The sequence below is a fragment of the Condylura cristata genome, unplaced genomic scaffold, assembly GCF_000260355.1.
Source record: "Condylura cristata isolate star-nosed mole 26May11 unplaced genomic scaffold, ConCri1.0 scaffold00027, whole genome shotgun sequence".
Lineage (NCBI taxonomy): Eukaryota > Metazoa > Chordata > Mammalia > Eulipotyphla > Talpidae > Condylura > Condylura cristata.
The window spans coordinates 20,353,705-20,368,921 of record NW_004567128.1 but is presented as its reverse complement, the minus strand read 5'-3'; the positions used below and the strand labels follow the sequence as shown (position 1 = coordinate 20,368,921).

General features: G+C 43.9%; 1 protein-coding gene across 1 annotated transcript in view; it reads left to right on the top strand.

Moving 5' to 3' along the window:
• SRPX (sushi-repeat containing protein, X-linked) overlaps window positions 1–13,623 on the top strand; it is a 56,353-nt gene extending 42,730 nt beyond the window's left edge. The window contains exon 10 of the mRNA XM_004690113.2: window positions 13,131–13,623. Within this exon, the coding sequence (XP_004690170.1) occupies window positions 13,131–13,314 (184 nt within the window). The 3' untranslated portion in view covers window positions 13,315–13,623. The remainder of the gene's footprint in view (window positions 1–13,130) is intronic.
• The last annotated feature ends 1,594 nt before the right edge of the window (window positions 13,624–15,217 follow it).

Here is a 15,217-nt window from a genome sequence, read left to right as displayed (position 1 = left end):
CTTTAGGTTTTCATTGTCCTCTCATTTTTTCCCTTATATGTCCATTAACTGGTTATGTAATTTTAATTCTTGGTTCTTTTGTCTTTCAAGCTCCATGCTAGCTTGTGTGTGTGTGACTGATTGGTTATCCTCCCCTGTTATGTTTACTTGTTAGGTTTATTACATGGGGTTTTCTTCCCCTTTGTTTTTTACTGCTTCTGTGTGGTATTTTTCTAATTTTTTAAAGACGACCCCTTAGCATTTCTTGCATGGCCAGGTTAGTGACAATGAGCTCTTTTTAACTTTTGTTTGTACAACTCTTCATTGCTACTTCAGTTCTGAATGATAACCTACCTGGGTATCCTTCGTTGGAAAGTTTTTTCCTTTCAGAACTTGGAATATATTATGCCATTCCTTTTGGACTGTAAGATTTCTTCAAGAAATTCACTGGTACTCTTACAGGAGTTCCCTTGTATGTACCTGATTTTTCTCTAGCTGATTTTAACATTCTTAAACTATTGCAATTTCCCCCTACATTGTATGACTTCATTTTAAACTCAGGACATTGCAAACCAACCCCCCTCCAGTGTCTCTCCATGCAGAGTATCCCTGCTCCAGATCCCACTTGCAGCCACTGTCCTATGGTTCTCGTTCCTTCCCTCCTTGGCCTCCTACTGTCTCACTATCTGGCCTCCAGCACGGGTGCTCTACTGGCTTTTGTTCAGCTGCACGTCCCCCATAGAGGCCGCCTCTACCCACACCCTACCACTGCGGTCCTGAGGAAGATAAGGCAAAGAGGGCCTGGTGTGTTCAAATCAGTTTCAAACCAGCATTTTTTCCCTAATAGTATTGGTAATTATATAAGAGATCAATGGTATAAGCATGGGATTAAAGTGACATAAATTAGCAAGAACAAGATGCAGTGATCTACTGGCTACTAGAAACTCATTCAAAATTTAAAGATCTAAAATATAGATTCAAAAGAAAATGATGGATATGAGATATACCATGTAAACACAAATCACATTTAGTGGAAGCAGGTATATTAACCAAACCAGCATTTTCTAAATTGTGGTTTCATTTTGGGATTTCATTTTTGCCCTTCCCTGTGTGCACAAGGACCACTCACCCTCCAGCAAACATACCAATATGCCATCTGCCTCCCTTCCCCATCCTTCCCGCCCTCCCTCAGGTTTCCTCTGGTACCTGGTAAATTCTTTCACTGACTTAGATTTATTCCTATAGAATTAGTATTTTGTCTTTTTATTTTTTTTGGTTATTTTTATTCCAAAGATGAGTAAAACCATCTGATATTTTTCTTTCACTTTTTTTGCTTGATTTCACTTAATTACCTCAAACTCCATGCATTATGTCCCAAATGCCACTATCTCCTCTTTTTCATAGCTGTGTATTATCCCATTGAGAATATATTCCACAATTTCTTTATCCATTTGTCTGTTGAAGGGCACTTAGGTTGGTTCCATGACTGGGTAATAGTAGACAGTGCTGTTATTTGCACAGCCATTTATTTGGACAAATGCCTAATAGACGTATTGCTGGATCACACAGAATTTCAATCTATTTTCTTAAGAAATCTCTACACTGGGCCCTCCCTTGTGGCACAATGGATTAGGGTACAGCACTGCAAACGAGCCAATCTGCCTGTTTTGCTCCCCACTCTGGTGAATCCTCTCACTGCCCCTGCACCTCTGGCCTGTATCCCAGTTCTGTCTGCATAAATTTAAAACAAAAATCTTAAGGGAAAAAAATCTCCACACTTTTCTACAGGGGCTGCACCAATGTGCACTTCCCAGCAACAGTTGATAAGCATTCCTCCTTTACTGGACCCTTCCTTGCCAATATTAGTTGATTTCTTTTTCTCCCCTAAAGATTTCTTTATTATGCATACAAGAGCTGGGGTATAGGCCTGAGGGGCAGGGGGAAGAGGAGTCACCATAGACAAAACAGACAGCAAAACAAGTGGATTAACTGAGGGGAGCAGCGGGTGAGGCAGGAGAGGTGAGCTGTGCCACGTGGGTATGCCCCTTGGCTTGGGATTGAACTCAGGCCACAGTGGCTGCAGATAGCTTCATAGTGCTGAGACTTAGCCCCTTGCACCACCCAGGGGGTCTTTATCTTTTTTTTTTTAAGATTTATTTATTTGTACATACAGAACTGGGGTACAGGCCAGAGGCTCAGGGGCGGTGAGAGGCTTCACCAGAGACAGAGTGGGGAGCAGAACAGGCAGATCGACGAAGTACACTGCTGAGGGGAGCAGCAGGCGGGTCAGGGGAGGTCTGCCTCACCATGTGGTCACCTCCGGGGCAGGCGGGAATCGAACTCATGCGGAAGTGGCTTTAGCTTCTCAGTGCTGTGCTTTAACCCACTGCACCACCAGGGAGGGCCCCTTTTTTTTTTTTAATGGGCCATTCTCACAGGGGTGAGGTGGTATCTCATTGGGCTTGATTTGCGTTTCACTTATAATAAGTGATAGTGAGCAATTTTTCACATCTGTAGACATCTGGATGTCTTCATAAAAATGTCTGTTTAGGTCTTCCACCCGTTTTTGAGTGGATTGTTTTCATGTTGATTATATAGGAACTCTAGATTTTGGAGAGTGACCTCTTGTCGGATGTGCGATGTACAAATATTTTCTACCACTTTGTAGGTTGCCTTTTTGTTTTCTGATGGCTTCTTTGGAGGTACAAAAGCTTGCTTTAAGTTTGATGTAGTCTCACTTGTTTATTTTTGCTTTTTTCCTTGTCATTGATGTTGAGTGCCCAAATACATCTTTGTAAAAAATGTCCTATAGTGTGTCCCCTGTGATTTATTCTCCCCCACCCACCCCAAGGCCTTCATTAGTTTTGATTTTTATATCCAGATCCATATTTTCCAAAAATCACTTATTAAAGAGGCTATCTTTTCTCCATAGTATGACTGTAGCACCTTTGTCAAATACAGACTTGCAAGAATATGGAGCTAATCTTTATTTTTAAAAAGATTTATTTATACACACAGAACTAGGGTACAGGCCAGAGGTGCAGGGGATGTGAGGGGATTCAGCGGAGACAGTGGGGAGCAGAACAGGCAGACTGACGTGATGAAGTACACTGCTGAGGGGAGCAGCAGGTGACACAGGTGCTGTGTGGTCACCTCCGGGACAGAGATCGAACACACACTGAAGCTGCTACGGCTGCGGCCAGCTTGCAGTGCTGCGTCCTAACTGTTGCGCTACCAGGGAGGGCCGGAGCTAATCTTTAGACTTCATATTCTACTCCATTGGTCTGAGTTTTTTGTTTCAGTGCCATACTGGTTTGACTACTGTTGCTGTGTAACAGTTTGGAGTCAGGAAGTCTGACGCCTTCAGTTTTCCTGTTTTCCCTGACGATTGCTCCAGCCTTTCTGTTTCTGTGTAGCTTTTATAATTTTTTGTTTCCTTTGGGGGGGGAGGAGTCACTGTTAATTTAAGGGGTATTGCATTGAGTCTGTACATTGCTTTAAGTTATATGACCATTTTAAATAATTTTTCAAATCAATAAACACAGGCTATCTTTCCATTTCTTTGTATTTTTAAAGTTTTATATGTTTAAATATATAGGTCCTTTATCTCCTTTGTTAAATTTACTTCCAGGCATTTCACCACTTTAGCATGGCTGTAAATGGGATTTATTCCTTCCTTCCCTTTCCTCTGATACAGTCTTTGCATATAGCAATGAATCCTGCCACTTTACTGTATTCATTATTTTCTATTAGTTTTTTGGGTAGTGTTTGGTTTATCTAAGGTATATTAAATACCATGCACAAACAGTAACAGCTTCACTTTGGATTCCTGCAATGTGTTTTTCTTGCCTATTTGCTTCTGTTAGGACTGGTAAACCTATGTGGCACAATAGTGGTGCTGGCCTCCCTCTTGATCGTTGCCCTGATCTTAGCGAGCACGCTTGCAGCTTTTCGCCATCGTGTGAGATACTGTCATGCATCGCTTTTCTTATGTTCACGTAATTTCCATTTATTTATTGAGTGCTTTTATCATAATGGGTGTGAAATCTTAACAAGTGCTTTTTTTGCATCTCTTGAGATGATCGTGCACCTGTTCTCGTGGTAGGCGAGTGTCTCGATACGCTGCTGTATTTGGTTTGCTAGGATTTGTTGAGGATTTCTGCATCTGTATTCACTAGCTGTTGCTCTAACTTTGCTGTTGCTCTAACTTTCTTTGTATTGCCTTTGTTTTGTTTTTGGAACAGGGTAATGTTGGCCTCAAAGAATATATGGGGGAGTTCATCTCCTGTTTTGGTTTGAATTTGACTGGGATCAGCATTAGATCTTTGAAATTTTTTTTAAGATTTATTTATTTATGCATACAGAGCTGGGGTACAGGCCAGAGGTGCAGGGACGGTGAGAAGATTCACCAGAGGCAGAGCAGGGAGCAGAACAGGCAGATCTATGAAGCACATTGCTGAGGGGCGCAGCGGGCAGGTCAGGAGAGGTCTGCCGCGACATGTGGGTCACCTCCGGGGTGTGGAACGAGCTTGTGCTGTAGTGGCTTCATCTTCTTAGTGCTGTGCTGTAACTCACCCGGGAGGGCCCTTCTTTGAAGGTTTTATAGAACTCACTGGAGAAGCTGAGTTTTAGGGAAGTCTTTCAGTGATTTCAATTTTAGCACTTGTGGTTAGACTGCCTAAGTGGCCCATTGTATCCTGATTGACTCTTGGGAGTTACAGGAATATAAAAATGTTATACATTTATATCCACTTCTATGTATATAAATTTCTATGCAGTTTTTTCTTCACAGACTTCTGTAAAACAGCTTTATAATCCCATGCTTTTCTGCAGTGTCTAATTTTCACCTCTTATTTTGAGTCTGAGTTTTCTCTCTCCTGAAACCTTGTTAATGGCTTGTCAATTTTACTTTTTTCAAAGAACCAATTCTTCGTTTCACTGATACTGTGGGCTGTCTTTGTTTTCTATTGCATTTATTTCTGTTAAATATTTAATTCCCTTTACTGGTTTTGGATTTTTTCTTCTAGTATTTTCAGCTGCAGAGTTAGACAATTTTTTGGTTTTTGTTTGTCTGAATATGGGCCCTTATTGCTATAAACTTCTATGTTAAGTAGTGCGTTGTCCATAGGGTAGACCATAGGGTCTAGGTAGCTTGTCTGCATTTCACTAGTCTCTAGGTACCTTTTGATTTCTTCCTTCACCCAAGACTTGGTCAGAGCAACTTCCCGTTGTCTCTATACCTTGGCCATTTTGATTTCTTCCAAGACTTTTTGAGGTTAATTTCTATTACTTATGGCTTGTGGTCTCTGAAGGTGCTTGATGTAATTTCTACTTCTGTATATTTTGAGATGTATTATATATCTTGGTGTATGATCTATTCTTGAGAATGTTCCATGTGTACTTGAAAAGAAAGTATACATTTATTTTGCAATGAAACAGTATGTGTCCATTCAATCCACCTGTTCCAACATTTCATCCAAGGACTTTATTTTTTTATGTCTGGATGATCTAGCCTTTCACATTAGAGGTGTGTTGAGGGCTCCGACAATTACCATATTTTTCCTGATCTTTTTAGGTATGTTAATAGTTGCTTCATGTAACTAATTACTGCTGTAGGTGCTTAAATAATGTATCTTCTAGGTGAATTGTTGGTCATCATATAATCCCTATCTTTGTTCCTGATTTACTGTTTTTAGTTGAAAGTCTAAGTTATCTGATGAAAACAGCTATTCCCCCTTTCACTGTGAATTAACATGCATGACCTTGAATCCAACCTTTTATTTTTAGTTTTTGTCTTTAGGTTTTAAATGGGTCTCTTGTAAACGAAGCATAGATGACTGAACTTTTTCACCCAGGTTGTTTTCATGCATGCCTTTAATTCACAAATTCAGACTTCACATGTAGGGTGATGATCAATATTTGGTTTTCCAATTTGATTTGGTTCTTTCTAAATGGCTTTCCTTATATCTATGAAAATCCTCTTCTGGATTTTTGGCTATGATGGAATTTTTAATTCCTGTGATTAGTGTTCTTCATGAGCTGGTGTCTGCTCATGGTGAACTATACAGGTTCTGTCCATTTCACCTCCCCTCGAGTGATTTTTTGACATGAATCTAAGCTTTTGGTTTCTATGCCTATTGCTATTTTGCTCAGGAATGTGTGTTTTAGAAGAACTCTTTCCAACCTTTCTTGAAGGCAGTTATGGTGATAATAAAGGTTTTCCCAAACAGAATCCAAGGAAGTTTATTTCACCTTTCTACTTGAATGATAATTTTGCAGGATCATCACTGAGTGCCCATAAAACAATGGGAAGTGAATCTTTGAGGTGCACTTTAATTAGATAACACCCCATTGTCCAGGTTGATTAATACCATTTTCCAGCTGGCTTTGTATATTGAGTTGAATAGACACAGTTCAGCAGTAAGCTGGCCTCAAGCACATACCAGTGTGCCAAGACTGACCTTCGGAGAGGGCTGCAGACGTGTCCTTGGGCTGGAAAAGTAACTGTGTGCAGACAGGCCCTAAGCAAGATGCACGTGTGCAGACACCTCCTGTACCAGCAGTCTCTGGCCTGCCTTCCTCCCTTCCCTAGCTCCTTTCAATATGTTCATTTAAGCCTTCTACTTCTGAATTTTTTTTGTTGTTGTTGGCTTGATTCTATTTAAAGCACTTTCTGAATTTGCTTGCATTTCAGTCTCTTTCTATGATGTATTTTTTAAATCTTATTCAGTTGCTTGGGTGAAGAACTTTGTTCCTTGATCTCCATCCTAAGATCTTGCTCGGCCTTTGAACTTCCAGTAGTTTATTTAGCACTTTGAATATTGTCGTGTATTGTTGTGGTAGTGCTTTTGTCTGATAGCTCCTATTTAGTTCTCGTTGGTTGCCGTGGTAGGAGGTGTAGGTTGGAGGGGTGTCTGAGGCTTTCATTCTCAGTTTGGGAGTGAATTGGGCCCCTTCTACCGCTTCTTTCACTTTACAGCCAGCTGTGTTCTGTGCATAGGTTTTTCTCACGGCCCAGACCGCCGCCTTCAAGTACAAAGGTGAAACAAACAGGTCTACGTTCTGTTTTGTGATCTATGAAGCTGGGGCCTTCTGGTGGGGGAGCTAGGTCCGGACTTCCAGGCTCCTTCCAGCACTAAACTGTGCTTGGCAAGCGGGCACCTGCTGCCTTGTCACTGTGGCCACCAGCAATGGGCTGTTGCTTCTGTGGGCTACAAGGTCCGCGTGCTGCAGGTTAACTCATCAGGCCCCAGGAAGTAATCTCAGTCTGTCTCTGCTCTTGGGCCCTTCATGGAGTCCGGCTGGGTCAGCCTGGCGGCTTCTTGATTTCTCCTGAGAGAGGGAGCTCTTGGTGCCTGAGTCAGCTGCAAATTGCCCAACATCCTGGGTCTGCGTCTGCAGATGTGTATCTAGGCTCCCTGTCACCTCCCCTTACCTTCCCCCCATTCTTCTCAGGGGCCACCACCCTTTGTTTGAGGAAGTCCTGGGGCTGAGTGCCTGGGTCACCCTATGGGCAAAACTTTTCTATGGTGGTCCTGAGAGGAGGAGGGGGTGGTCCCGACCTCTCCATTCCATCACATGGTGGCTGGGGTCCCCAGGGATTGCAATATTTATAATGTGTCTTGGTGTGTGTATTTGGGTTTGTTTGGAACTCTTTAAGCGTCCTGGATCTAGATGCTCATTTACTGCCCCTGGTTAAGGATATTCTTGGCTATCTGTAAACAGGATTTCTGCTCCTCCTCGCCTTCTGGAGGCCCATGTGAATGCTCTTGACTTCATGCCATGAGGCTCTTCAGTACTCTTCATTCTTGTAACGGAATCCTGAGCTTTTTTCTTCTCGCTAGTCTGTTAGGTGCTTTCCCACTCCCCTCTTTCTGCCTGCTGATCGCGTCTGCTGCGTCATCGAGTCTACCGTGGAGCTTTTCTTCTCTCCAGGTCCTGCATTCTTTACCTTGATATCTTGATTATTTGTAGCTTTTCCACTCTGCTCTGCTGTAGTTCTCATTTTGTTCATCCATTCTAATTTCAGAGAGCTTCCTTAAAACCGACACTTTGAAATCTGGAGATGGCTTATCTCATTCTGTGGCAGTGGAGTTGTGGCAACTGGGGTCTAGTCCTCTCTCTTCTTCTATGGGGTTGGGTAAACAGCTTTCTTTCCCAGTCTTGACAGGCTGCCTGTGTTAGAGCTGCAAATTGCAGGTCGTGTGGCCAGGGGGGTGGGCTTCCTGTGGTCGAGCAGCTTGCAGTCATGGCAATGGCTGAGCCTTGAGGGTGGGATTGGGGGGCTGTGGGAAGCAAGGTTGCTGCTGCTGAGGAGTGCCCCAACACATGGCCTCCCTGTGGGGTACAGCTGCATTAGCTGAGGGGACGGATCTGCACCACAGGCAGAGCTCACCCTGCGTGGGTCTCAGCAAGGTTTCTCCCCCTAGGAATGGGGGCAGGAATAGAGCCACTGAGGCTTAGGCTGTCCGCAGGTACTATGGGTGGACCGGTAGCAGCACAGGATGCTTAGAAATGGAGGAAGCACAAGCTTGGAGCGGTGGGCGTTACATAGGGACTGTGGGAGCTGCGGCTCCTGGAGGAAACTAGTTCTCCACAGGCATGAGCTTCAGCTGTCAGCATCCAGAAGGTGGTGAGCGGGCCCCAGGACAACTGTCTGAAAAGCTACGGGAGCACTGTGGGAAAAAGGATGAGGTGTTTTGCCCTCCATTCCTGGCTCTGTTGATCTCAACCAGTGTGGCATCAGCCTGTGCAGGTACCACAGGGCCTGGCGGTGGCTTCGAGCTGAAGCTCCATTCCTGGGGAGGCCGAGCCTCCTTCCAGCTCCTCCTACGGGGTTTATATTTGTGAAATTGAAAATTCCTCAGTGAGGTCTTTGAGCAAAGTTCCTCTTTTCTATACCTGGATGCCGGTGGCGCTGGAGGATCCGATGTGGGAAGTAAACCCTTTAGTTGCCAGGAAGCAGCTTGGTCACCTTTGTTCCACATCCCACGCTTGGCTCACAGTGCTCAGGGGCTTGCCTGGTAGGACTGTCTTAGCAGTTCCAGTGTTCCCGTGATTTCCATCACTTTTCACTATGCTCATTGTCACTCGGAGACAGGCGTTCCTACGTCACTGCAGGCGTCTTGTGTTGTGGGGAGGAGGGAACACAGGATCTTCCTGCTCCTCCACCGTGAAATCCGTTCTTGGCTCCCATTTTTAAAGAACCTTGGAATGGCTGCAGGGCTCTTTTGATTCGCTTATGATGTGTCCATTTAAAGTGAGAACCACTCTTGCCACTAGCTCTCTGCCTCGTGCAGGCTGTTTCTTATTGCTGTATCAGTATGCTTTGACGTCTTCATAATTATTGCATGTTTTTTTCAATTTTTGTTAGCATAAACTCTTTGAAACTGGTGACTTTCATAGAAAAACCTATGGGGTTGTCAGAAAAGTCCTATCTTTTTCTCCTTTTCAAGCAAAAATGTATCATGACTTTTCCAACAACTCAACAGCTTTTCAATTCTAGTTCTGTACTTTCTCCCCCCTCAATTGCTGTTACAATTTGACATAATTTTTATAACAGATCATTGTAGTTACGGTAATTTTAAATTCACAGTGCACAATTCACAGAAAAATCTATCATTGCCATATTGCAGAAGCCAACTTCGGCCATGTATTTAATTAGCATCCTTTGATGTCTACTCAAAGAACTCCCTTCAGCCTATTTTTTGCAAGGCAGACCTAATTGTGATGAAATCCCGCAGCTTCTGCTTTTTCAGGGAAAGTCTGCATCCTTAGTTCTACAGGACAGCTTCTGTTGGAAATATGGCAGCCCATTCTCTTCTGTCCTGAAAGGTTTTCTTGAGCAATCAAATGGTAGCTGGGTTGGGGTTCCCACATACATGCTTTCGACAATTTAATGTGTGTTTCGCTGTCTTTTTGGGTTTACTCTCTTGGGCTTCCCGGCTGGCTGTCTCTTGAGGTGTGAGATGCTTTCAGCCATTGTCACCCAAAGGATACTTCCTATCCCTCTGAAGTTCCAGAGGCTGGCTTCCCACTTGTGTTCGTGTAACTGGAGGATCACACCTCACTGATTCTTCTCCAGAAGAAATTCTGCTCTCAAAGCTGCCGATGAAAGTCTCGGTCCTAGGATGTCTGCTTGGGGTTTCCTTGAAATCATGCTCATTTCATTTAGTTGCCCATGTAATTCATTTTAAGATTACTTTGAATTCTTTTCTAATAGTTCCTAAAGAAATGGAAAGGTAGGATCAGTTACTAGAGATTTACTCGTTTCCTTTGCTGGTTTTGTATTCACTTGATATTTTGTGACCTTTGACTCCTCACATTGTACCTGCACGTTTGATGAGGTGGTATCCTCTGCCAGACAACAGAGAAAAACTCAGTTGAGTCAAACCTCATGAACTCAACTTTCTGGACATTGCCGCTGCTAACATCCTTGAGAAGATAAGGCCTGCTTGTAGGGTCTATTAGGAGAAGCAGTTGTTCAAGCTCTAAAGTGGAAGGGGTCTCCTGCTGGCTGAGAACAGCTGGAAGGAATAGCTGGTTTGACTCCCTGCTCAGGTGAGCCTGTAGGATGGGCTTCACTGATAGGCCTCCTAGGTGGTTGGGACTAGGTACTGTACTTAGCAGTGGGAGAGCTCTGAATTAACTTTCTTGCCACAGTAGATAAGGCCTGCAGGTCAGTTTGTGGACTAAAATCAGGCAAGTGTGTGCACTGTGTATCTTGATCTGGTTGAAACTGCTGGCTTTTCCTATCTGCAGAGCTAAAACACTATAAGCCTTGCTTAGGGGTTATACTTCATGCTCTCGCTAACTGTTCAGGTGAGCTGAATGCTGTATTAGCACTGAGCGGACAGAGGAATTTCTTTCCCTCAGGGGCCACAAAGGCTCTTCGGGTCTTGACTCAAAGTGGTCCCTGCCCCAAAGCGATCAGCCCAGCCTGCATTACATAGAAGCTTCCAGATGTTAGTTAGCCTTCTTGCCAGAACTAAGGCTTACAACTAAGCTCTTGTCTAGATTATACCACACCAGGCTCCAGAGCCTGCAGAACTTTTCATTTAGGGACCCAAAGTGCAAAGACCTAAATGTCACTGAGTATCCTGATCAGACTGTGCCCCCAATTTGGTTTTCCAGAGGAACCAAGCTGCTGGCCGGGGCTGCTGTGGGCTCTGGAAGTAGGAATGCTAACTGCCAAGATCCTAGTGCCTGAGTGCTGACTCCCATGACGTGGTTCCCACAATGCTGGGGGCTGGCTCCCTGCCCCACTGGGGGGCCCTCTCGGCATAATGTACCAACCTGGGAAGAGGGTGACGTGGTCAGCACAGCAGCTTCTTGCTTTTCTGGGTGCAAGCGTTGCTTCTGCCACACCCCCAGGCTCTAGACTGCCTGCAGGGTCTTGTCCTGGAAGAGCTGCTAGCTGCGCTTGAGGGGTGGCGAGTCAGGAACAACGTAGCTGCCATCTTGGTGACCTGCCTCTGAAACAGTTCACCATAAATCCAGAGGGAAGCATCAATGCTGCCCCACACAGGGCCTGAAGACATCTAAAGCACTCCCATGACCACTGTGAGTCGGTGCATTTCTTCTCCACTGGCCTTTGCTTGTCCAGTTGTTTGTTTTCAGGTTTTCATGTAAACATCCTGGCACTAAACTGCAGACTCGGATCAGGGGAGTAGTGTTTTCAAAGTAGGGTACAATGTGCACAAGAATGAAGTGCAAGAAACAGTTAAAATACATGTATACTTACATGTACAGATGGCAAGTTTTTCTAAAGCTTTCTTTTCGGTGGAAACTCATTGGGGAGAAAAGGTTATATACTTTCATTGCTAAACATTTCTGAGCAAATTAGACTTTGAGTGCCATGTAACATTAATAATTTAGTACTGTGACTAAATCCCAAGGACAAAAGTATATATGTAGGGTTTCCTAAACCCTAGACAGTAATCCACTGGAAAAGTTTTATAAAGTGATTATACTGACTTTGTGTGAAGATCCTTTAAAAGGAAAAAATACTTCAAGCCCAGTTGAAAAAAATATATAAAGTATGATTTCTAATACACTTTAGTTAAAGATCAGATGTGCAAAACACTGCCAAGATCTGTGCTCATTTTCCATTATGTATCACTCCTCAGTGCCTTTGTGAGGGGAGGAACAGGAACATAGGTGCTATCAATGATGGAAACTTCCACTAATTCAAAAAGCCTTAGCAACTGTAGGTCAACATTTTTAAACAGTACTGGCTGAAGACACTAGTAATGCTTTCAAAATGTGATTTTTTTTTTTTGATAGAGGCCTCCAGGTGCAGAGAAATATACTTTTCCTAATTGCAGAATTCTAGAAAGAAGCCCCTTAGGTCTAGAGGAAGCAGCATAAGCGAGCATGTATCTGTTTCCAGGGCCAAAGCAGGAAAGCAAAGACCTCGTGACCAGAGTGGTGTATTTAAGCTAATCAATTTCTTTATCTATTGGGGACAATCCTAATGTTATCCAAAGCACAAATATTTTTCAAGTAATTTATACTGTTTATATATAAAACTTAAGTCAACATACCCAGGGTAGAGAACATCTTTACTCCTCTTCATAGTCCTGAGCTGGCCACCTGACGGACCAGAACCGCACTGTTAGTTCATGTTCTCACAGTACCATTACTATCATTTGGGGCCAGATAATTCTTAGGTGGGGTGGAGGTGTGCATTTTGAGGCTGTTTGGCCACATCTGCATCCTGAACCCACTCATTCGTAGAGGCACCATTCTCCCACTGTGGTAGCTAAAACACCTGTCTGGATGGCTTCTGTCACCCTAGTCCTAAGGGGGTTGTACAATGGTTTGTAGTCTGCAGGCTGGGTTGACTCCAAGAAACCTAGCTTTAGCCTGGCCTCGTGGCACACAGAGCACGCGAATAGCAGCACTGACATCGTCTAAAGCTGCCACATGTGTACAACCAGTAAGGGCCTGCCCATACTGTACCCTCTGATTCGGGGGGGGAGTGGGGAGGTCTCCATCTCTATTCCCCATGTGAGACTATTGTTCCGGGGACCACAAGCCAAGTAACAGGCGAGTAGAGGATGATACAGACCTTCACGGTACTTAGCCTTTGTATGCACCTCACGCTGGGCAGTTGAATTTAACCTCGTCTTCTTGACTGTCTTCCCCAGGCTGCTGCTGCGAATCCCACTGTACTCCTTCAGCATGGTGCTGGTGGATAAGCATGGCACGGACAAGGAACGCTATGTCTCCCTGGTGACGCCTCTGACTCTCTTCAACCTGATCGACACTTTCCCCTTGAGAAAAGAAGAGATGGTCCTGCAAGCAGAAGTGGGCCACACTTGTACGACCTGACGTGAAGGCGCCGCTTCTCGACGCTGATCTTGCTACAAAGCTATGTCCATGGAAAGGCCTTAAACAGATCCTTGATGTACAGATTTTTATTTGTAATTTTTAAAGTCTATTTTATTATGAGCTTGCTTTGCACTTAAATTAGCACATGCTTTTTGTACTCTGAAATACTTTTTAACTCCCTTCCATCAGGGCTGGTTAATTTTGTAGAGAAATTAGAAACCACAACCATCAGCATCCTTAACAGGTGGTGTTCTATGTCACACCTTTCTTCTCTAGTTTTTTATATGAAACCTTTTATAAACTTAATAATAAAATATTTTGGAGCAAATTTATGAACTTTTTCAAACTCACTGTTTCTAGTTTCGGCTGTAGTTGGCTCATGTGGTCACTGGAACGCTTCTTGGGCACCAAGGAGTGCTGGCTTGGGGAGTGTCCTCCGCTATAGGCTGAAAATGAAAGTGAAGTTTGTTCTCACTTACCTTGCACAAGAGGCCCCCAGGCCGTCATCCTGTTGAGGGAGCCCTCAGGTTTCAGCAATTTTATGACCCTGGTGTGAGGGAGGGGCTAGGAATGAAGAGGTTACCACATACTGATTCAGAGTAGTTTCGATATTCTTCCCTCCTATCATGAGGCCTCAGAAAGTGAATCTGGAGTGAAGGCAGCACCTGGGGCTTGGAACACAAGTACCGTAAGTCCTCACTTCATGACATGAGGTTCTCAGGCCACAGTTTTATATGCCATTTCCTTTCAAGAAAATAGGTCCTTCACTCTTGCTTTCATTGAACAGAGGCTGGGAGATTTCCCCTCAGCTACAATGAAACAAGGGTAAACTAAATGTTACTCAGACCTGTTGCACGTGAAGAAGCAGGGTTAGTGTTGGGATCCCCGTGTCCTCGACTGGGAGAGGTGGTAGAGACTAGACAGCACACAGTGACCAAATCTGGGTGGCGATGAGACCTTGCGGGTAAAGCCCTTGGAATGGCCTAAAAAAATCAAATAGGCTTTTAAGCAGGAATTAGACTATTCCAGTCACCCTTTGAGGATTTGCCTGCCCTTTAAGGGCTGGTTTGGCTCATAATCTATTCCTGAATAAGCAAAGTAACTAAACAAATAACGAAGAACCCAAGTTCCAACACAGAAGCTTAAAACTGGAATCCAACCTCTTGATACTTTTTTTGAACATTAGGTGATGAATGCCGTTCTATGAATTTTGTTTTTTGTTTTTTTTTGTTTTTGTTTTTGTTTTTTTTCCCACAGAATACCCTAGATACCGCACTGACGGACAAAGGTCAATGGCATGACCGGGAAAAGACTGTTAACTGCTGACTAGTTTAGAAGCCATGAAACTTTCAAAAGATGTTTACTTGTGACAGATGACATCATCCCACATTATAACTGTCTGTGACAAGCCGTCCTGGGCCCATTAACCCCTAGCCTGAACAGAACTGGATTTCCTGTTTTTGGGGAGATAGGGAGATAATTACACCACATGTCATTCTTAGATCTTCTGTATCTCAATTACCTTCCGGTTAAAATAATCAGTATTCCACTTCTGTATCCTGCGGCAACCCGTGTTAGGTCCATATGGGGGCAGGCTAATTGACTCTTGAAGGACTGTTTTCATATTGCAAATTCTACAGGACTTTTCTATGTACTTTTTGAGCTGCATTAAAAAACTCAGTCCTACCTACTCACACTGTTTTGTGGAGCAGAACTTGTGTGTGTCTAGTGAAAGGATAGGCAGTTAAATTTGCTGAACTGGAACGGAAAACAGATGGCAGCTGGAGTACCAGGTCAGTTTATTAAACATTTGCTGGGCTGCTCGCGGTAGGGCCCCACCCCTGACGGCACCTGCATAATTTAGTAGTCAGTGAGAACCTTATATACAGAATCCAGGGCTCTC